Source organism: Caretta caretta, chromosome 6, assembly GCF_965140235.1.
Source record: "Caretta caretta isolate rCarCar2 chromosome 6, rCarCar1.hap1, whole genome shotgun sequence".
Classification (NCBI taxonomy): domain Eukaryota; kingdom Metazoa; phylum Chordata; order Testudines; family Cheloniidae; genus Caretta; species Caretta caretta.
In genome coordinates this window covers 74,974,411-74,997,847 of record NC_134211.1, presented here as the reverse complement: position 1 = coordinate 74,997,847, position 23,437 = coordinate 74,974,411, and the positions used below count along the sequence as shown (strand labels likewise).

At 39.4% G+C, this 23,437-nt stretch overlaps 1 protein-coding gene across 1 annotated transcript in view; it reads left to right on the top strand.

Annotated features, from left to right (window-relative positions):
• SPRED1 (sprouty related EVH1 domain containing 1) overlaps positions 1-13,791 on the top strand; it is a 123,598-nt gene extending 109,807 nt beyond the window's left edge. Inside the window, exons 5-6 of the mRNA XM_048853958.2 lie at positions 57-212; positions 8,789-13,791. Of these exons, the coding sequence (XP_048709915.1) occupies positions 57-212; positions 8,789-9,448 (816 nt within the window). The 3' untranslated portion in view covers positions 9,449-13,791. The remainder of the gene's footprint in view (positions 1-56; positions 213-8,788) is intronic.
• Positions 13,792-23,437: the final 9,646 nt, after the last annotated feature.

The window sequence follows — 23,437 nt, the reverse complement described above, 5'->3', positions numbered from 1 at the left end:
ATGTAAACGTTAAATCCATATCAAGAACAGAATAAAGTTGAATTCTTCTATTTTAGGCAATTCAAGAAGATACTTCCAGTTCATTAAAAGATCACCTTTTCCAACATGAAACCGTAGTAACCAGCGAACCTTATAAAAGTCCAAATATAAGGTCCTCGACATTTGAGGAATTGAACTCTAGAAGAGCCTACTTTCCCAGCCAACCCAACCAGGTAAGAGATTTCCAACCGGGGATGGCTTGGTATTTACAGATATGATTTTTACCACATGAAACTGTTGTTGTTACCAGCCTGGGAAAGACTAGTTAGTTCCAGTTCAAGGCATTTTCTGTTTTAAAAACTGTTTTGTTAATGCATATATCACGTTACACTTTGTTTTAGTTACATATTCAAATTGTGGTTACCTAAGGCACAGATTCGGAGATTGATTTAAAATTCTACAAATAAAACGTAAAATTGCAGTAGGTGTAAACTAATATATTTAATATGACATTGAACATCAGACACTGTATTTTTTTTCAGTATTTCCTCAAGGAAGTTATACATGTTATGACTCATTTCAATTTTAAATATTATATATACTGCAAAACTATTATTTAAATTGCTAGATATTTTTCAGTAATTTTCATTAGTATATTCTAATTTTATTTTTTCCAATTTCAACTGGTATTTGCCAGTGCCCTATCCTAACCTAGTTTTTTCCCAGGAAATTGCCAACCCTGGTTCCAACCATAGAAACATTTCTTGTTTCACTGACCATGTAATTCTATATTAGTCATTTAATCCAACACTACATAGGTATGGCTGGGATGACACTTGAATTATAAGCCCCTATATGTACGTACTGCAGTCCTTACGTTCTGAAATGTGGTAGATATATCCTCTTTGGATGAAATGTCAAAGGATTTTTACCTCACAAAGGACGTTTTGGAGGTTAAGTTTTGTAAAATTGTTTAGCCATCCCTGAGTTAACCAGATTAGGTGAAAAACCATTATTTCCACATTCTGAATTTTTTTTTCAAGTCGTTATTACACATTTCTGTGTTTTGATAAGCCATTTATTTTTGAAACTTTTAATTTGCCATGGTCTTAGTCCTCAGTGAAACAACATTTTTGGCAAGTACAGAAAAACTGTTTTGGTTAGAAATTATAAATAAATGTATACTTGGGGTGTATTGCAGAGAGTATTTTTCTAATTAATATTATTAGAGAAACTTCATTTATAGCATCGTAAGCAGTCAGAGACCAGGATATAATGTTTGGTACAACATGAAAACAATATATAAATAGTTACAAAAGGAAAAGACCACTGACCCAGGAAAAGGCACTTTACTGATTCAAATGTTAAAATACACTTTCCAAAGCATAGTGTTACATACAATATTAAGACTAAGGAAAATACTGACCTTAGTCTTCCAATATGATGTGTGCATTTTGCTGCTGCTTAAGTGTCAAAGCATCAAGGTTTTTGATAGACAGGATAGAAGTAGTAAGCATTTTTATTGACTTGGGTAACAAATTTATTATCGAGGACTATATGCCAAGACGTTTTGGGGAACTTTTTACTAGGGAAACTCTAGAGAGTATGTCCATAACATGTACTGAAAATGTGGAAGTTCAAATAATAGTTCAGTGCATTTTATTAGAATGTACTTCTGCCCCTGGAAAAAGCATAAGAAGGGAGCCCTCTAATACATTAGGTATTCTTCCAAATAAAGATAAGCTCCCCTTTCACAAACTTGTATCAACTAGTGCAGGAGTTGACTAATTACCCAAAAGTAGTAAAATAAACCTTGTTCTTTGATTTGAAAGACAGTCCTATCTGGAGAAATAGGCAAAGGATTGGGAATCATGAGTTTCTGAGTTTGTCTTGCTTCTGCTGCGGACTCATCGTCTCCTTGATAAGTCACCAGACCTTTGTTTCTCAGTCCCCGTAGTTGTGAAGTGGGGATATGTGACTACCCCCATCAAAGGAATATTGTAAAGATTACTTAGTTAATGTCTTTACTGTGGTTTGAACATACGTCTCTATAAAAATGCTTTATTACAGCTTTTTACATGAAGTACTAACATTAAAATTTAGACTGTAGAATATCAGTGGAAACTGAGGTAATCTTAGATTCCTAAAGCATTCCTTTCAAACCTAAGGACCAGTTGCATCCTTCACATCCCTCTTTAGCATAAACCCTCATTTAGAGCATGGAATATTGTTGATTTCTATTGGTTCTAGATTTTTTCATTTACAGAATTATAGAAAGATGAATGTATATTTCTCCTGACTTTAATGTGCAGGGCTTCAATTATGTATACACTAATATGTATGTGGCGTTCTGCATAATGAGGTAAATGCCAGTAAGTTTTATTTTGATCATATATACATATATTCAAACAAACCCTCTTTGGGTGCAGGGATATTTTAACCATCCATTGAATAAATTATAGATTTTTATCTTGACCATAGCATACAAAACTGCTTAGTGCAGTGTTATGATTAAGAATTTTAATGGACAAGAGTAAAGAAATTCAGCCATAACCCAACCTTTCATGTATAATTGTGTATTCAACCTACCATTGTAGGCTGACTGCAAACTAAGCAGAGTTGGATCTGCCCACTTTGTTGGATGGGACATCATCTAGGAAAACGTGGGAAATGTACAGTATTCAACAAATGTCCAAGCCTAGTTTGGATGTGCTGCCTTTCAAACAAAATGCAACATTAAGGCCCTGACCACAGTGAAGCTATTAATCTCTTGGTACTTCTAGTGACACTAAGCACATTAGCACCAGTATTCCAACTAATTTTCAGCTGGGTAATTTTATTAATGAAATTCTTGCCGGAGTTCCAATTTGTTATAGTATTCTTTCTCACTCTCTTTTCAAACTGCTGTGTAGTGTTGCTACATGGTATTAGGAGAGACCATGTTTCACTATTGGGCGATGTGAATTCTGAAATATATAAATGTAGGTGCAGGTATATACTCTGACTTTGAGTTAGAGAATGGGATTGTTCTGAATGAAAAGCACACTGTAAACATAATTTATTTCGCCAACAGTGTTTTGTACATAACTGATCTTGGGTCATACTCTGTTGTAGTCTTCTTTACTTCCTGCTTTTGAATTGTTTAAAAGGACACTATCAAGGTGTATCACCTAGCTTTTAAAATTACTTCATACTCTTCATGTATAAAACTTTTGGAAGTTCAGTACTAAAACTCTTTCCTTATAGGTATTTTCCCTGCTCCCTTGACCACTGATTTGTTATGAGGTTGCTATTGCGGTGGACTGCTGCAAGTTTTTAATATATCAGCATTGAAACATTTGAGCAGGTGGTAGATTTGGGGGTGATTTGGGGAAGGAGAAGTGGGTACAGTATCCATGTGTGTGAATGAATGAATGAATAAAAATAACAAGCTTTACAAACATAAAGGGGGAGGGGAAAAAAGGTCAAATTTCAGGACTATAAACCCTAATCAAGTCCTTCAGGCTTTATTAGTTAGCCAGTTTTTTTAAGGAATGACTTATTTCCGTTTAATTAGAATGCATTTTCAGCATGTTGTGTGGGTGAAGGACCCCTTTAGAGGGAAATGTGTGATAGAGTAATACACTTCTAAGGAAAGAATGAACAGATTTTTGACAAAGTGTGCAGTAAATATTTTAAAAATAACTGATTATCCATATCCAGTTCTGGTGCTAAAACCATAAATTCTTCTGTTCAGAAACTTTCCTAACCTTTAGGGATATCTCTGCTTCCATGAGCAGAAGGGAGCCCTAACCTCTTAATTCAGGCCCAGAGGAAGCATGAAAAAGGTAGTAGTAGTGGCTGCATGCCATAAGTCCTCTGCTCACACAGTTTTTCCTAGATCAAATGGAAGCCCATCCTCACACTTTCTGTGGATTAGGGCCAAGGGAACAAATATTCTTCTTGGCATATGCCACCCCTAAACTCACAGAGCAACTCAGCAATAGTTCTTCCTCTGCATTTTGGAAACCCACACTGAGAAGGGCTCCAAGGGAATGTCAGTCCAAAGGGCTGGATATCCCTGACAGAACAGCTTCTGTACAGTCTAAATGATAGTATAGAGGCCACCGTGTCCTCACAGGTGGCCCCTGCCTATGGTATCATGTGGATTTGCTAAATTAGGGGCTCAACCCCCTCAGCCTTTTCTGTGAGAAGGTTCACAAATCATGCACCTGAGAGCAGAATGAGAAAAAAACTGACTGGAAAGTTGAAGGGTTTCCATTCTCTTGGTCTGGGTTCTTATATGACCCCCAGCATAGTACCAGAGTTCCTTGCTAACCTAGGTGAATTCATCCTTGCAGTACCCTGTGAGGAAGTTAAGTATTAGTATTCCCATTTTATGGCTGAACCGAGACTTATGCTTTTTCTCAGTTGCCTCTTATTTTATGGGGAGTTTCTGCAATATGTACATGCAAAAGCTCTATGCTATCCTCCTGCAATCTCTCCTTAAAACTCACCTGTGTTTTGATATCAGTAAAGCATTCAATAAAGGTTATGCATGTGATGTGCTGTGATTGCTGCTAATTTATACTGAACATAATTGCCTCACTATTGCCTGTCTGCATCCAGCTGTTGTCTCCTCTGATACTTCGATTGTAAGCTCCTTAGTATTTCCTTTCAATGGATTTTCATTTAATGTTCCCAACTCCTTGTATTACAAGATAGGGCAACTAGAAGTTCTCTATCTGCTTATTCAGTTCCATTCATTATTTCATATGCCTTTATTGTCTTATTTGTCTTTTCTTTATGGTAAACGGTCCCAGTCTCTTTCAGTATCCTTTCTGGGATGAGGTGACCTCTGGAATACTGGAATTCGGTAAAGGTAGCAAACTCAAAACTGATAAAAGGAAATACTTTTCCAAATGGCTGAATGGGTGAAAGTTACTGGTTAAGCACCTGAAACTAGTTTGTTGAAGTGCTAAACCAGCTTTTGACAGCAGTAGCCTTTTCTGCAGGGGCAGAGAGAATATTTTCTTCATTTCAGTTTATTGAACTATTTCAGTTCTATAACTATTTCTTTCAGACTGTTAAGAAACCAATTGGGATTTGAAAAAAGCAAGGAAGCTTGTTTTCCAGTGTATTAATGACAACTAGATGTGAAAGGATGAGATCAACTAGTTTTAAAATCTTGAAGGCCATAGTGACCAGAAGCAATGATTCAGTTCACTAACTACAGATATGTCCTTTTGTTTAATAAATCAGTTATAAATAAGGCTACATTTTAGTCACAGGTATTTTTAGTAAAAGTCATGGACAGGTCACGGGCAGTAATCAAAAATTCACGGCCCTTGACCTCTCCATGACTTTTACTATATACCCCTAACTAAAACTTTGGCAGGGGGCTGCAGGGATGGTCTGGAGAGAGTGTGGATGCTCCGGGTGGGTGGCCTGGGACCCCCGCTGGGGGGCGGAGGAGGTGAGCTGCATGCGGCCCAGGACCCCCACTGGTGCTGGGAGGGAGGGGCTGGGAGTGGTGCACGGCCCAGGACCCCCACTGGGGCTGGGGGGAGGGTTGGTGGGGCTGGCAGGCTCTCTACCCAACTCCGCATGTCCCTGCAGCTCCTAGGGGGAGGGAAGACCAGGGGGACTCCGCACGCTGCTCTTGTCACAAGCTGGGAACCACAGCCAATGGGAGCTGCTGGGGCAGGACCTGCGGACAATGCGCGGAGCCCCCTGGCCCCTCCGCCTAGGAGCTGCAGAGACATGCTGGGGGGAGCCACCCACCCTGAGGTAAGCGCCACCCCAAACCCCTGCCCCTAGCCCTAAGCCCCCTCTCACACATCCAAATTGTTGCTGCTGGTCTCGGGGCTGCCCGGCTCAGGTAGCCCCTGAGCCAGCACCAGACACTTCAGAAGTCACGGAAAGTCCCAGAAAGTCTCCAGCACATTTAAGCATAGTTGCCAACTTTCACGTGGTAAATAAGCACCCGGACTTTCACAATAAGCCAAAAATCAAGCAAATCCAATTTCAAAACAAGCCAATCCCTAAGAACCCCAAGACTATGTGACTAAATTCCCCCCCACCCCGGCATGCAATCTGGGACTGCAGTGGGCCCGCTATGCACTCTGGCCTCTCTCCCCTGCTTGCCAGGAGCCAATCAAAAAAAAAAAAAGAAGGTACAAGCCAAAAACTAGCCAACAAGCAACTCATGCCAGTTAAGCCAAAAACAAGCCCAATTTCTGCGTTAATTAATCTAGTAAATAAGAAATGGATCATACATCCATTTTACAAAAATGCATCCATTTTATAAAATAATATTGTAAAAATTAAGAATCTGAAAAAAAATATTTTCATCTGTATAATTGTTTAAAGAAATATGTATAGATACAGTATATCTTTCTGGTTAGCAAAAAGGATCAAATTTAATGCAAAGGCTCTATTTAGTTGCAGATCAGCATGGTTACAGACAAATGAGATTCAGCTTTTCTTTAGGAAAATGCCTAAAGTGCAAATGCAGAGCAAGATTAAAATCAATTATTTAAATGAAGGTTTCCTGCTTCCTGATTTAATCATGACTACCGTCAGTGATTTAAATTGCTTTCATTTAAATCAGGGGCAGGAAAACTTTTTGGCCTGAGGGCCCCATTGGGTTTCAGAAATTGTATGGAGGGCTGGTTAGGGGATGTTGTGCCTCCCCAAACAGCCAGGCGTGGCCCAGCCCTCCCCCTCTCCCCTCCCCCGGGACTCCTGCCCTATCAAACTCCCCCGTTCCCTGATGCTGCCCCCCCCCCCGAGACCCCCACCCCTGGCTGCCCTCCTGCCTCCCCATCCAACCTCTCTCATTCCTGACTGCCCCCACCCTGCGGGACCCCTGCCCCATCCAACCACACCTTCCTGACCGCCCCCAGAACCCCTGCCCCTGACTGCCCCCCGCCACCCCATCCAACCCCCCACTCCTTCCTGACTGCTCCCCGGGGATCCCTGCCCTCATTCAACCCCTGTGATCCCTGCCCTCTGACCGCCCTGACCCTATCCACACCTCTGACCACCAGGCCAAACTCCCCTGCTCTCTATCCAACCCCCCTTGCCCCCTTACCATGCTGCCTGGAGCACTGGTGGCGCGGCTGCACCAGGACAGGCAGCCACGCTGCGCAGCACAGAGCCCTGGGTCAGGCCAGGCTCTGCAGCTGCGCTGCCCCAGGCGCTCGCAGCCCCACCACCCAGAGCATTGCGCTGGTGGTGCAGTGAGCTGAGGCTGCAGGGGAGGGGGAACAGTGGGGAAGGGGCTATGGGCTAGTGTCCCGTGCCGGGAGCTCAGGGGCTGGGCAGGAGGGTCCCACGGGCCGGATGTGGCCCGCGGGCCATAGTTTGCCCACCTCTGATTTAAATCAATCCACCCTGCACAGGATGTTGTAGAAGTCAAGAATTCAGCAAGATTCAAAGAAAGGTTGGATATTTTGTGTGGCTAACAAGAATAGAACTATTGTAGATACTAAAACACTTCATAAAGCATATAAAACTTCATGCTCCCTGGGGAGCAGTTATCACATATGTGTACTGTGGGATTTCTTCCACCTCCTCTGAAGTCTATGTTGCTGTAGAGGAATCCCCAGTTTGAGACACCTGAACAAGCAGGCGCCAATGCCAGGCCTCAAGCCTACACCGTCACTGTATTGCCACAGGCCTTTCCCTTCATTTACTTCACTCTTCCATGGAGGTCCTTCTATATAATACCTTCAGACCTTGAACAATATAGTCCTCCCCAAAGTTCCCTTGCCTTCTTTTCTGCTTGTCTCTAGGCCTCTTAACAGGTCCTTCCCACAGCCCGTCCTTTCTGCTGCCCTAGCTGCCTTAATGGAGAGCCCCAATCCAGGTTTTTCCTTATGTCTAGTGTTTCTTAGGGCCATTGTGGAGCGCATAAAGCACAAACTGTTCCCATGAGGCACTAAAGACAGAACTATAAAATTTTATGTAGTGCTACCTTTCCCAGCATTCGTTGCTATCCCACTCCCCATTCTGGGCTGAAGTCGGGTATATATGCTTGCTATTAAAGACCCAGCACCACTACAGTACCTTAGATTTCTGTTGCTATATTTTGATTGAGGACTGTGCCCTGCAGCTTTTCAAAAATTGCCCTCTCTATCTTGCTCTACAATATTAGTGTGTTTACCATTGGCAAGGTTGGCTGATTCTGAACTTTATTCCATGGAGCCAACTAAATCTTCATGAATCTCAAGTATTTCAGCAGAGGTTAACCTCCCCTATAATTGAGGGACTTGTTTGCTGTTGGCAGCGATGGGAAAGGATTGTTTGCTTTTAATCGTTGCTCATAAGCTAAAACTTTACAGCAAACTTATTTTCATTAATAGTGAAAGATGGCTCTCATCACCAGCCAATCTTTATAGAACTATGAAAAAGTTATGTTGATCTTGGTTTTGCAAAATTTCCTATAGATGCCAGCTGTGTTCTAAAAACTCTTTTTGTGGTAACTGGCTGTGAGCTCCCACCATAAGCATTAATGCATTTCTTGTGAAGTACTGCTTCAGTAAGCAGAGACAACTCCATTAGAAAGTATTTTGAAATTATTCAAGAATGGATGGTGGTGGCTTTTGCATTATTACCTGTACGTTATTTGATCATCTGCTTCACAAGATAAGCTGAGCTCACACCTTGTAAAAGTCTGTTATGCAGATTGTGCTAGGTCATATATAAGCTGAAAGCACTATCTCCTGGCAATGGGGAAAAGTTCTGTGCCCTATGGTAACTGAAGTACTAACCTAACTGTGTCCCTGTACATAATTTAACAAGATGCTTCTATTTACCATTTCAGGTCCCACTGAAATCCATTAGACACGTCAGCTTTCAGGATGAAGAGGAAATTGTTAGAATAAATCCTCGTGATATTTTAATACGTCGTTATGCAGACTACAGACATCCTGACATGTGGAAAAATGATCTGGAGAGGGATGAGGTGGACTCCAATATACAGTTTTCTAAGTCTGACAATAAAAAATCGGACTATCTATATCCATGTGGGGATGGGACTAAGCTGAATTCACTAAAAGACCCGAAGAGTTCTGTGGTATTTAAAACACAGCCTTCCTCATTAAAATTTAAAAAGTCAAAAAGAAGGAAAGAGGATGGTGAGCGTTCTCGCTGTGTATACTGCCAGGAGAGATTTAATCATGAAGAGAATGGCAGGGGGAAATGTCAGGATGCTCCAGATCCTATTAAAAGATGCATATACCAAGTTAGTTGCATGCTTTGTGCAGAGAGCATGCTATATCACTGCATGTCAGACTCTGAAGGAGATTTCTCTGACCCCTGCTCATGTGACACTAGTGATGACAAGTTCTGCTTACGATGGTTAGCCCTGATAGCTTTGTCATTCATTGCCCCATGTATGTGCTGCTACCTCCCCTTGAGAGCATGCCATCACTGTGGTGAGGTGTGTGGGTGCTGTGGAGGAAAGCATAAAGCTGCTGGATGAACAGTCTAGTGCCGAATAGAGCTGAAAATCTTTGTTTCCAGGAAGCATCTGTCTTGGATTTGTGGAAGCTTTTGGCAAGCAGGAGGAAATCTTATCTCGTGTAAGAGAAGCCTGATGTGGAAGAAGCAGCAAGACTTGTCAGACCTTAGCATTTTACAAATGCTAGTAGCCATGCCTAACTATTTCCTTTCAGTGCATGGTGTTTCGTTGCAAGTTGTGAAGGAGTTTGGAAAAGGAAGCCTTTTCTTATTATTGGCTATAAAATGAGTATATAAACTACAGTTATACTAAAAGGGATTAACTTTTGCCATTTTGTACATTCATGGTTTAGGTGATGGGGCTCTTAAAAGAATTACAAATGATTTGAGAGGAAATTACAAGTGCACTAATGACAGTTGATTTAAGACTAAGAAAAGTTAATACTTGGCAAATGAGAAATGAAACTGATTTAAGTGCAACTAAATCACTTATTAATAGATTTTTGGAAGCAACTTTATATATAAATAACAAATGTTTATATTTAACTAAATGTGTAAGGTACGAATTATTACATATTAAACTTTCCTTCCCCTTTCCAGTTATATAGTAGGTATGAATCATATCTACAGTCACATTCCATGTTAGTATTTTAAATATTTAATTAGTTTATTTAGTAGCATTTCTATTCCAGATGGACAAATCGGTATTTTCAGTCCTATTTCCCATCAGCTACAGTTTGTATTGAGTTGTATCCATGCATTCTGGTAATCTCTAAAAACATTTAAAATATTAATTATTATAGTCTCGAGTGACCAATATTTTTTTTGTTAAGCACAGATGTAATTGTCTAAAATGTTCTCATAAGAACACAACATTTATTTTTCTATATAAATGACTTTGGTTTCAACAATATAGCAAAAAGGAAGTTGTTTTCTGTTACTCAGCCAGCAAGTTGTTTTCTTTTGGGGTGTCTTCCAAAAAATATTTTATTGCATTTACAAATGTTCCGCAAAGCGAAAGGTCCAATAAGGCAGTTGTAATGGCATGTCATCAGTGTTCTCAATTTATCCGTCTGTTATACTAAGATTATGTTCAACTGTTTATCAAGTACTATGATTAAACTGAAAGATTAATAATAAAAATTGAAATTTTTTTCATTGTAGAATCTTTTTATTTAAACTGGCAAGAATAAAATTATTCTGTGTTTAAAAAAAAATTAACAATTTACAACCCCTGAAAAATTGGAGTAAACTTTTTTGAGAGAGAGAAAGCGTGTGCGCACGTGTGCATATTTGTGCGTGCGCACACACAAAATATATATAAAATTGGCCATGGTACTGTATTACTAAATGTTTAATTTACAGAGCAATTGGTCAAATATTCTAACACATTAACTATTAGAGAATTTTTAAACAAGTTGTCATGACTCTTATTACATGGTACAACAAAATACATCACTCATAATGTTTGTTTAATGTCATGTTAAAATTCTAACAAAAGTAAAGACATTTGTTCATTTAGGAAGATATCCCAATAGCGTTGGAGTGGGAAAGAATGTCCTTTGTACACTCTTCCTATAAAAAGTTGCATAGTTGATTTTTAAAAAATTACCTTCTTAATTTTCTATGCATTTTTCCAGTGTGGGTGTATGTAACATTTCTTTCGTACTTATATTAAAGTTTTTGTTAGTTCTCTTCTGTAGTCCAGGAATCCAATTCTGAACAAATGTATATAACACTATCTGTCTGTAAAATACTTTTTTTAAAGAAAACATTTATATTTATATGACAGCTCGAATTGACAGCATTGTGTACATAGAGCATCTTGAAGTATTATTTCACATTGAAAAGAAGACAAATATATTGATAACTGTAGAAGTTATGAAAGAGCTTCTAGTTTTGTACTAAAAATTGATTGGATGAACTAAGTCCAAGAATATGACACTGTAGCAGCAGTCTTAAGTCTCGTTTTTACTGTTTATATATTTGAAAGCTGCTACTCTGGAAGATTTTCATGCTTCACATGTTTTCAGATAAACTTGGTTGCCTAGAATAGACTGTTACTTAAACTATTCATTAGTGAAATGGGAATGTTTTCCTTGTGAATAAAAAATATTTGTAAGTGCTAGGTTTTTAACAAGATTGAGTGAGGTATGAACAACCTAAGAAAAGAACTTGCTGGCTGTATAGGAAAATAATGTAGAGTTGTATTGTGTATATACTTCAGGAAAACATGAGTTTAAGAATTTCCTCTGAGCACTATTCAGCATAGTGCAACTCCTGGTCCTGTACTGTATTTTATATGCAACTTATATGCTTTAATATTTTTACTGAATGTGTGCAGTAATATTTTCAGTTTGCATTTAACCACTTTGCTCCTAAAATTTTGCCCCCATCCTTTCCTTTACTCTTTTAAAAAAATCGATCTATTTAAAAAAAATAAACTTAATTCCATTATCATCTTTTTTACCATGGGTCTTTCTAGCAGTTCACCCAATTTAAGACTGATTAAAAGAATTACATGATGTACACTGACACATGGGTTGGATGCAGTAGAGCACAGAGAGGTACGCCCCTCTCTACTGTTTGGGTTCTTATTCACTTTTGGAGGCACTTTCTGAGTATTCAAAAGTAGACACTTCGCAAAACCATTCGGGGACTGTCCCTTGCATCCCACCCCTTGTCTGTGGCAGTGTTAAGTGAAGTTTACCTTTCCTTCTGAAATCTTTTCTCAAGTTTTTGAAAGGGAAGAGGGAAACGTAATACAATTTTTTTCTGAAAAGTCCGAAGTCAAATTTTAGTCATGTGACTTTGTAACAGAGCTCTGTGCTGCCATACGGGAGACCTAAGTTTTAGGAAACGGCCATAGAAGATTCACTTTCCTGGCAAATTGAAGTCTACAGTTATGAAAAGAAAGCATTTAGTCTCTTGGGGAACGAGGTCAACTGTAGCACTTGGGCACCACCTATTGGAAAAACTAAAGGTAAGCATGATTACATAGCCCAATCATGTATTGTAGCTATATTCCCATACAAATGGCCAGCTAAATACAACAGTACATTGTTTGAGGTATGAATTTAGTAAAAACTATCCTAAACTGGAAGTGGGAATAAGAATCCTTACTCTGATTCCTGAGATCTTATAACTTTTAAATTTTTCCACTACAGCTGACTTTAAAAATATAATAGTGTTTGCTAGAGTACACATTTGCAAAATGGACCATAGATTATATGAGATGGGCCTAAAATATAAAAGTATGTGTCACTAAAATCAAGATAATGGCTAAAATGGTGCCTGAAAAAAGTATTCTACCAGTGGACCTCCAAGAATAACTGGGTTGGGTTTTTTTGCCTTTGTTTGGGGTTTTTACTAGTTCCAAGATGGTGGTACAAACACTTGTGTAGATAGAGGAATTTAATTCTTTGGGTAGCTTTTTTTAAACAACCGTGAACAAGCACACCATCAGCCCAACAGTTGTGAAGTGGGGTGCCTATAATCTTCTAAGCAAGGTTAAAACAAAATACAGAGAAACCTGTGGTAAGTAATTATTTGTTGAACAGCACAGTAAATGGTTGCATAACATTCACAAGTGTCCAGAACAAAGTGAGGGATGCTTAGTGCATGAGTTATGCTCTGGATAAACTATTTCAAAGAATGCATTGATTTTTTGCATGTTGAAATGTAGCACTCCCATTTCTGACTTGTTCTCTTTTGGATGATCTTTCCATGTGTACTAGAGGATAATATTGAAAACCCACTTGTAAATAATGCACAACTTTTAAATGGTATTTTAAAGGAATATCAAGATAAGGATTACTGGGTGGGAGGAAGCCTTATGGTACTGTTAGTCAGCAGCCAAGTGGTTAAAACTTCCATATGCTTTGGTGCACTGATAAACGTAAGCATTTTTTTCCTTAAAGCTTCTTAAATTGCAAAAGTTGTTGTTAGTTTTGAGATTTCTAAAGCATTACCTAGTGGAGAAACAGTTGTATTTGAAGTTACAGTGTAATCTGTACATAGATTTTCATTTGTGAACACTGCCTCTTCTTTTGCTTAGTGCCATTTGCTTTCCACCCTAACGACCTCAAAAAGTGCCTCACTTGTATATTATTTCCATTAAAATCTTAACAGCTATTTCTTTCTACTAAATGATGTATGATTTAGTTTAACTCATGTCATAGATGTATTTCTTCTATGTATAAGAATATAGCTTGTTACTTTTGAGTATATAATGTAAATATGCATATATAAGTTTGTAACTTTTGTTACATCATTCACTTGTAAGTTGACATCAGATAATATCATACAACAGTTTCAATGTTTTTCTGCAATTACCTGATTAAAACGATCATGAAATTAAACTGCTGACATGTTTTTTCCATTGTCTTTTGGGGCTGCTCAGAACAGTACATCAGAATTTAAGTATTGTTGCTGGAGAATAGAATACATATAGCATTAATATTTACTAATTAAAGTGTAATCAAATCTCTAATACATTTGAAAAGTTACCAACCACTGTGTTACTTTGAAGCTCTTGCATTCTTTACTCTATTAGTTTTAAAGGTGTTACTATTATGTCTTAATCAAATACTTGCCTATTCCAGATTACTCTGTGTACATACATAGTACAACATGAATTGTCCCTGCAGTCATACCGTAGAGCTGACTATTTTTAGGTTTGCTGCTTATATCAGATTTGTTTGTTTAACTTCTGTTGAACCATGCAAGACAATGAACCAATTTTGTTATAACCTCATATTTGGATTTTAATTTTTAGATTTTTCACAAACATTAGAAAAATGAACACTTACTACAGAAGGAAGAATTGAGTAGGATAGAAAATAAATTAGCAAGTATATGAAGGACAAAAATCTGTTCAACAAAGAAGAAATTCAGTGAAAGGTGGACCTATAGAAAACATCAACGTTGGATATGATTTGAAAGGTCAGTTGTCAGAATTTAGTACAGACTGTTCTAAATTGAATTTCATGTACCTCTAGCTCTTGCAAATGCCCTCACATTTGTTACACATGATAAAGTAATGTCTAGAGGGGCTTTGCTGCATGCTTCCTCAAACTACTCCTGTGTGTGAATACACACATCTAACAAATACCTGAGGATAGTTGGTCTAGTTATGGTCAAAAGGACTGAGCATGTGATTGACATCGCTGACTTCCTGGAGCAGCTAATAGACAGAAAAGGTAGATATTGCCATAAAAGGGAAGTAGGCAAACTAACACAGAGACCAGTAAGTTTGTGGTTTTCTACAACCCATGGCGGGGAGGGGGGAGGAGAGAGTACCCTGGGGGAAATTCCAAGTTGAAATGCATAAGTACCAAAGGACACTTGATGTAGTATTCCAGCAGGGTCTATTTGCAATAATTTAAAATGTAGGGGGTCCCTACTGTCTGCCTCAAGAAATCCATCTCTACCATTGCCACTGTCAACTCGTAGATGACAAATACCTTTGTTTTGTTCTTTTAGAAGGGCAGGTTGTGCAAAAGGCTAGATGTGGTTGCTTTTAGCATTAAGTACCAGACTAAACTCAGGTTCTGGGGTATCAAAAAGTTAAATCTAGACCTGAAGGCAACACATAACATACTCTGTAGCTTGCAGCTAGAAGTCCAAGGGGACAAGAGTGCAAAAACTTTCCAGTTGCTCTTAATTGCTTTGCAATTACCGTACAGAGCATGATGTACTTTTAACAGTGTGAAGACAGACATTCATGTCAGCAAGAGAACTTACTATACATTGTATTGAAAATAAGTTTTAAAAAAATCCTGAAATCAAATAAAAGGTGGGAAATATACCTGTGTTTGTAACAAAACAAACTAGATTCACCCTGGAGGAAACAAAATTGAAGTTGTAGTAGTATGAAAGACTAAGAACTAGATTTATATTTATGTACAAAGAAAATAGAAATACTACCTTGAAAATCTGATTGGTAGCTTTAATCTTTATGCCTTGATCTAGGAATTTAAAAGGTGTGAGCGGGAAATGTTTCCAAATTTCCAAAGTAGCTGAAATGTCAGTCCATCTCAGAGGTTTGCTGTCTGTCAGTGAAAGTTGCGAACGGTAGCTGTTGCCAAATTCCATTCCCTAAAGAATTATATCAGCCAATGAATTATTAGGAACATATAATTTAAGTAAGGTCAGTTTCAAATAAACAATGCACAGGAACTATTTCACAAAGGCATCATGCCCATTTTTAAGGATCTGGAAGGCCCTGGTGGATTGTCTTGTGTTTGCGGGGAGGAATAGCTCAGTGGTTTGAGCATTGGCCTGCTAAACCCAGGGTTGTGAGTTCAATCCTTGAGGGGGTCATTTGGGATCTGGGCCAAAAATTGGGGATTGGTCCTGCTTTGAGCAGGGGGTTGGACTAGATGACCTCCTGAGGTCCCTTCCAACCCTGGTATTCTATGATTCTATGACAAAAAAATGTAAATACCACCTGAAACGCCTAGAGAGCAAGGAGAGGTGAACCTAAATGTCAGCATTGATGCAGAAGCAAAATCCACATGTAGATCCCTGAGCGGATACAAAATTTGTATCCACAAAAATGATTTGTGGATGCGGATAGCCACAGATTGCAGGGCTCTAGGTACAAAATTTGTTTCCTCATCTGATCATAGATTCATAGAATACCAGGGTTGGAAGGGACCTCAGGATGTGTGGATATCCAGATTTGGGCCCTATACATATGTAGGTAACTCACTTTCAAAACTTCTGAAAACCAGCACAGCATGAAAACAGACAAATCTTGAGTAAAAGCTACTGCTGAGTTTGACCCCTTATTCAAAAAAAATTTTTTTTGAATAGAAGTAAAGATTTAAACACATACCGGGGGAAAGTCCATACTAAACCCATCTGACTTGACAATCTCACAGAGAGAGCAAAACCTATCGGAATACAGTGTGACTCTGAGGGAAAACATGCAGATTTAATTAAAAGTAATGCACTTAGAGCTGGAAAAAAATCATACGTTCTTAGCCTCTCGTGATAAATGCATGGGGCATCTGATTTTCAGTTTTAACCATAAACACTAGAAATAGTTACAGTACCTGTATCTAAGAGCTTGTCTACAGTAATGCAGACTCAATAGTCAGCCTGGTTTCTAAAGTGTTGTGAATTAATTGGTCTGTGTAGACCTTGCTCGTACACAGGAAGGTTTCTCTAGTATATTTACCGTAGTGCTGTTTGAAATAGTACTATGACAAAATGCACTAGGGAATATTACAAAGATATGTTACCGTAATGAATGTGTAAAATAGATCTTGGAGTTATTGTGGATAGTTCTCTGAAAATGTCCGCTTAATGTGCAGCGGCAGCCAAAAAAGTGAACAGAATGTTGGGCATTAAGAAAGGGATAGATAATAAGACAGAAAATATCATATTGCCTCTATATAAATCCATGGTACACCCACGTATTGAATACTGCATGCAGATGTGGTCATTCCCTCTCAGAAAATATATTGGAATTGGGAAAGTTTCAGAAAAGGGCAAGAAAAATTATTAGGGGTATGGAATGGCTTCCATATGAGGAGAGATTAAGACTGGGACTTTTTAGCTTGGAAACTACTAAGGGGGGGATATGATTGAGGTCTATAAAAACATGACTGGTGTGGAGAAAGTAAATAAAGAAGTTTATTCCTTCCTTCTCATAACACAAGAACTAGGGGGTCACCAAATGAAATTGATAGGCAGCAGGTTTAAAACAAACAAAAGGAAGTATTTCTTCACATAACACACAGTCAACCTGTGGAACTCTTTGCCAGAGGATGTTGTGAAGGCCAAGACTATATAACAGGGTTCAAAAAAGAACTGGATCAGTGGTTCTCAAACTTTTATACTAGTGACCCCTTTCACATAGCAAGTCTCTGAGTGTGACACCCCCCCTCCCAATAAATTAAAAACACATTTTTATATATCACCATTATAAATGCTGGAGGAAAAGTGGGGTTTGGGGTGGAGGCTGACAGCTTGCGACCCCCCCATGTAATAACCTCGAGACCCCTTGAGGGGTCCCGACCCCCAGTTTGAGAACCCCTGAACTAGATAAATTCATGGAGGATAGATCCATCCATGGTTATTAGCCAGGACGGGTAGGGATGGTGTCCATAGCCTCTGTTTGCCAGAAGCTGGTAATGAGCAACAGGGAATAGATCACTTAATGATTACCTGTTCATTCCCTCTGGGGCACCTGGCATCGGCCACTGTCGGAAGACAGGATACTGGGCTAGATGAACCTTTGGTCTGACCCAGTATGGCCATTCTCATGTATTACTCATTACAGTATATGCAAGGAAACCCTGGGAAAAAAAATTTTTAGAAAGCAACACAAGTCAAAAATTGCTAAAAATACACCCAAAAATGAAATTAACAAAGTCCAAGAAACTGAAGCCCTATAAATACATCTTCATTAGGATTAGTTATCTATGCATCAAAATCTTTGACAATGATGCAGGTAAACAAGGTGAGCCAAGAGGAGTCTATTGAAACCGCTTACGTTGGCCGAACTCTGCCCAAATGCTGATACCACAGAGCGTCTACTTCTACAGCCAACGTCATGACTAGTCTTAAAAGGGTGTCTCTCTAGATGGTGAAAAGAGAAATCATGTTGGGTAACATGATTTTAAATCTCACACACGAGTGCATAAACAGGTCACCTTTACACAGGTCACCTTTAAGATCTTTCAGGACCATCATCTAATACACAAGGACCTCTGAAACCTGCTGCTTTTCTGTGGTACAAAATCAGTTGATACCATCTTTGTGTTTGCCGAATATTATGATCAGGCTAGACTATAAACTGCAGCAGAGATCTTGTCTCCTCTCTGTACAGTTCCTAGTACTCTGTTAGCATTATAAAAATAAGGCAGCATCAACACCTTTTCCCCCTCACTTTATTTCCTATTCTTATAGCTGATAAGATCAGGCTTCAGCTTGAAGTTTTCATTCCCCTCTGTCGATCTGTAGGTTATTTAACTAACCAGCCCAGTACTATGTTACTTGCTGCAAAATGAACAGTGAAAATGCCCATTATATTCATAGCTTCTAAGGCCCAACGGGGTCATTGTGGTCATCTAGAGTGACCTACTGTATAACACAGGACTTTCCTGAATCTACTCCTATTGGAAGTAGAGCATATCTTTTTGAACTCAAGATTGGATGTGTCTAAATTTCCAGTGATGGAGAATCCACCATAGCCCTTGATAAGTTGTTCCAGTGGTTAATATAACCTTACCATTACATTTGCACCTTACTAGTCTGAATCTGTCAAGCATCAACTTCCGGCCATTGGAGCTTGTTATACCTTGGTCTGCTAGACTGAAGAATTTCTATTACCAAATATCTGTCGCCATGTATGCAGTATACAGTGCAGACCCGTTTATGCACAGATGTCAGGAGTCAAGCCATCATGATCGCGTGTTAACGAACTGCGGGTTGAGAGGGCCACACTGAAAAAAGTGTCTGACTCACTTAGGAAAAAACGCCATTATTTTCCACTCTTTCTGGCTTGCATTTTTTTTCTTTCTTATGAAGTCTGTCATTCGCCGCAGATGAATGATTTCGATATTTTCCGCATTTTGCTCCTCCACAAGTCTTACAACAGTTTCTACAGTACTAAGGGCTTCTGTGGGGGAAAATTTGACCTTTTCAACAACATCCTAGCCATCACTTTCACGATCTAACATAGCCTCGCAGCCCTTTAATATTTCTTCCTCGGACAGAAATTCTGAAGTCGGACAATCTTCGTCCGTCTCCAGCCCCTTGGTGATGATTTCCGGTGACGTATCCAAACTAAAATCTTTTATCATTTGAAAGAGAAGTTTATTTTTATCCTCTTTTTGTCTGCGTGCATGTTTGTAGGATGTCTTCTTCCGAAAATCCTTCAAAATCTGGCTCTGAATCAGTGCCACTGCTGGAGTTTTCAGAGTCTGAGCCGTCTTTGAAAAAAAGGAATCACCAAGAGCCTTCATCCAGCAGTTTTCAATCCGATGAAGTGAGCTGTAGCTCACGAAAGCTCATGCTCAAATAAATTGGTTAGTCTCTAAGGTGCCACAAGTACTCCTTTTCTTTTTGCAAAGACAGACTAACACGGCTGTTACTCTGAAACCTTTTGTTTTACTCCGTCCCAAGCTTTTTTAATCTAATAAATAATTTCCTTCATGTTTAACTGTTTCAGGAATTCAGAAATGCCTGAAGACGTGCATGACACGATCGCCAAAATCAGCTCCCATCAATAATTGTTTTTAAAATTCTGAATAATGCCCTGGTCTAAAGGTTGAATTTTGGATGTTGTGTTGAATGGTAGGTATAGCACTTCAATTTTTCCATCACTCGATACCACTGATTCAGCTGGAGGATGGGCTGGACGATTGTCAAGAAGCAAAAGTGCTTTGGCTTCGAGTTTCTTCGACTGCAGATGCTTACAAACAGCTGGAACAAAGCTGTTGTGGAACCAGTCGTCGAAAATGTGTCTTGTCATCCAAGTATTTTTGCTGTCAACATATATTACTGGCAGTTTGGCTCTACTGAGGTGATTAAAGCAGCAAGGGTTATGAAAGTGGCCAATGAGAAGAGGGACAAGCTTATGGCTGCCTGTCTTATTACTATAAAAAAGAAGAGTCACACGATCTTTTATCTTTTTAAATCCAGCTGTTTTCTGTGTCTTGTAATTAAAGGCTAAAGTCTTATCAGGTAGCAGTTTTGCAAATCAAGCTGTTTCATCACAATTATAACATTCGCGGCCGATTCATCGGCTGATTGGCTTTCTCCTAACCTGTGCTATGCCATGACACTTTTTAAAATGACTTATAAACCCTTTGCTGGCTTGGAATGATTCATCCCCCGTTAAATTTCCAAATTTTATCGCTTGAGCTTGAAGAATTGGCCCACTTAGCGGCATTCCTTTCAGCCTTTCCTGAGCAAACCACATGCGCATGGCTTTGTCTGTGGGTTTTGCTGAATAGCGCACACATTTTCACTTAAGACCTGTGGCAGAATCAATATTTTATACAAAGCCATTCAGTTTAGGTTAATTTTTTAGCCATCCTCGGAGAGTGGATTCGGCAATCCCAATATCTTTTGAAACTTTGGCCTGGGTTTCTCCGCTATTTACTCGATCTGTTGCAGCTAGCTTTTCTTCTACAGTGTAGGAACGCGGACGCTTGCCCTCTGCCATTATATGAGGCCTACGGTTAAAATTTTCTAATGTAGTATATATATTACTGTATAACTAATATATATCTAGCGTGACAATGACTAAGCCTGCGTGATATGTCTTTACAGATATTGGTAAAGACGTACAACACATTTTTGCTCTGCACTTCCTGTCGATTTCTATGTCAGTGAGTTAGTGCGCAAATCTGTAGCGTGACATAGCAAGTTCCTGTACGGCATGTTAACAAGTCTCATGTGTTAAAAAGGTAGCACTGGGAGGCATGGCCCTACCACACGTTAAGCGGATTTGTGCGTAAATGGGCCTGTACTGTAGTTGTAGCCATGTTGGTCTCGGGATATTAAAGACCTGAACAAAAGCTCTGTGTAGCTTGAACGCTTGCCTCTCTCACCAACTGAAGTTGATCCAATAAAAATATTACCTGTTGCCCTGTAGGTACTTATAGACTGTGATCAAGTTACCCCTTAACCTTCTTTGAGCTCATTTGACTTAATATAGAAGAGTTTTTCAATCCTTTAATCATTCTTGGGCTCTTCTTTGAACCCTCTCCAATCTTTTCTTTCTTTATCTACACAATATTGATACAGATCTGGGGTGAAGATGGAGCTCTTTGTACTATCTTTTTTGGCAGCGATGATAGTGTGTTCCTAAGGCTTTGTCTGTGTTTGGCATTAGCTCCAGTCAGAGCCATCCCTTTGGTATGGTAAATCGGGGTGACCACTTCGGGCACTGTGCTTTGGGGGTCCCCATGCTTCAGAGTGTGTGTGTGTTGTGCGGGGGACACTAGGCCGGCCCCGGTGGGGGGGGGGGGAACTAGGGGGGCCTGGGAGGTGCTAGGCTGGCCCGGTGGGGGGGGGGGAAACTAGGGGGGCCTGGGGTGCCTGGCACTGGCAGCGGAGGTTGGGCCCACACTCACCAGCAGAAAGTGCGCATTGTATTTCTTGCTCACCTGCCACTGCACCGGCCGCCAGCGTCCTTGCGCCTCCAGAACACGCCAGCGCCAGGCTGACCCCATCCATTGCCCTTCTGCACTGGACCCCTCCCTTTTCTGGGACCTCCCCTAGCACGGGTGAGGTCTTCTTTAATATTGTTTAACTCACCTCTGGCTCGTCTTCTTTAATATTGTTTTCAACACTCATATGTTTGAGTCACTGATGAAGACTGACTGTGAAATTATTTTAAAACATATCTGATTTATAGAAATCACAAATTAGGCAGGTTGTGAAGAATGCGCTAGCATTAGTAAATACTGAAATAAGCATACGGGACAAATATAGAGAGGATAACGTGGTGAAATAAATACAACACAGCATATGAAGTGTACAGGTAGGCAAACCAAGTTGGGGCATTGCAATATCACATCCATATGAAACAAAAAACATAGGTATTAGCGTATGCATTGGTCTCAACACATTCAATAAACGGTGGCCCAATAGCAATGTATTTTGCATATTCTTGTATTTAAAGCTGGTAAGTTGTTCCTTATCCCCACGACTAGAATGCAACATTAATTGCAAATCCACTGCCTGATTTTCAAATATGCTGAGCACGCAGCAGCACCCACTGAAGTCAATGAGAGCTGCTGGGTGCTCAGCACTTGAAAAAAATGAAGGCACTTATTCAGGTGTCTAAACTCTGAAATCTCTATTGAACTGTAGGCTCAGATTTCTTTTTTAAATTGTGGCCCCCAATTAATTAAGGTGGAAAATTTTAGTGTTCATCATTGGCAAATAACAGAAAATGCACCAACCAGCAAAATAAAACTGGGATGTTCATTTAGTTGTAGAACACAGAATCTTGCTCTTCTATGTTTTGAATTTCTCTCCAAAGGGCTATAATATTCCCAACACAGATGTCTAAATATTTTAATGATAGGATTACATCCTCAGCACTCATTCAGAATCTCACCATTTTATCTGCAAAGGTTTGGACAAAGTAGAGAGTTCCAATGAAAAATCTAACATGGCATATTTCACTGACTGCAGCGTGATGTTCCTATGGGCCGATTCCAGACATCTCTTCGGTTCTGTTTTTCAAACAATATTCTGGAGATACTACCAGATTGTCCAACTCATTTCAGGCAAGACTGTATACCAGTGCTCAGTCAAAAGACATAGGCAACATGAGATTATTCCAGTTAACTATAACTTCTTATTTGGTTTGGAAGTTTAATTTGATTTGCAAAAATTCTTGGATATGTGGAGGCCAAATCGTGCAGTCCTTATTCAGATTATACTCAGTCCTAGCTCAGGCAAAATGTTGTAGGCTTCAATAAATCTTTGGCCTAAGTAAGGACTTCAGGACTTGACTCATAGATTTAATACATTCTAGGGCCAGAAGTGACCATTGTGACCATCTCATTTGACCTCCTGTATAGCATAGGCCATAGAACGCCCCAAAATAATTCCTAGAGCATATCAAAGGTTTTAACTGAAATATGTTGAAATAAGAAATTGGTCGTAAACCCTTTGTGTAATATTAGATAATCCTATGGATGGAGCACTGGATTCACTGAAATTTATTTAAAAATTCAAAATATCTTCAGAACTGTCAATATAATTTTAAAATGTAAAGGAGGAATGTGATAGGGTTACTGCAAACAATCAGACAGTATGGAGCTGGATGTCATGAAATACAGATATATCTGCTCATAAGACTGTGGTCCAGATCACTCACCTTAATGCCAAAGGCTATATCTTGCCCTGTGTGGATTTTCCAATTCTTGTCCCAAGGAGTTCCCATGCCATTGTAACTGGTACATCTTCCCTCCTGCTCAATGGGCAGGGACTTGAGGCTAATAAACCTGCTGATCTCAAAATACCTGAAGAA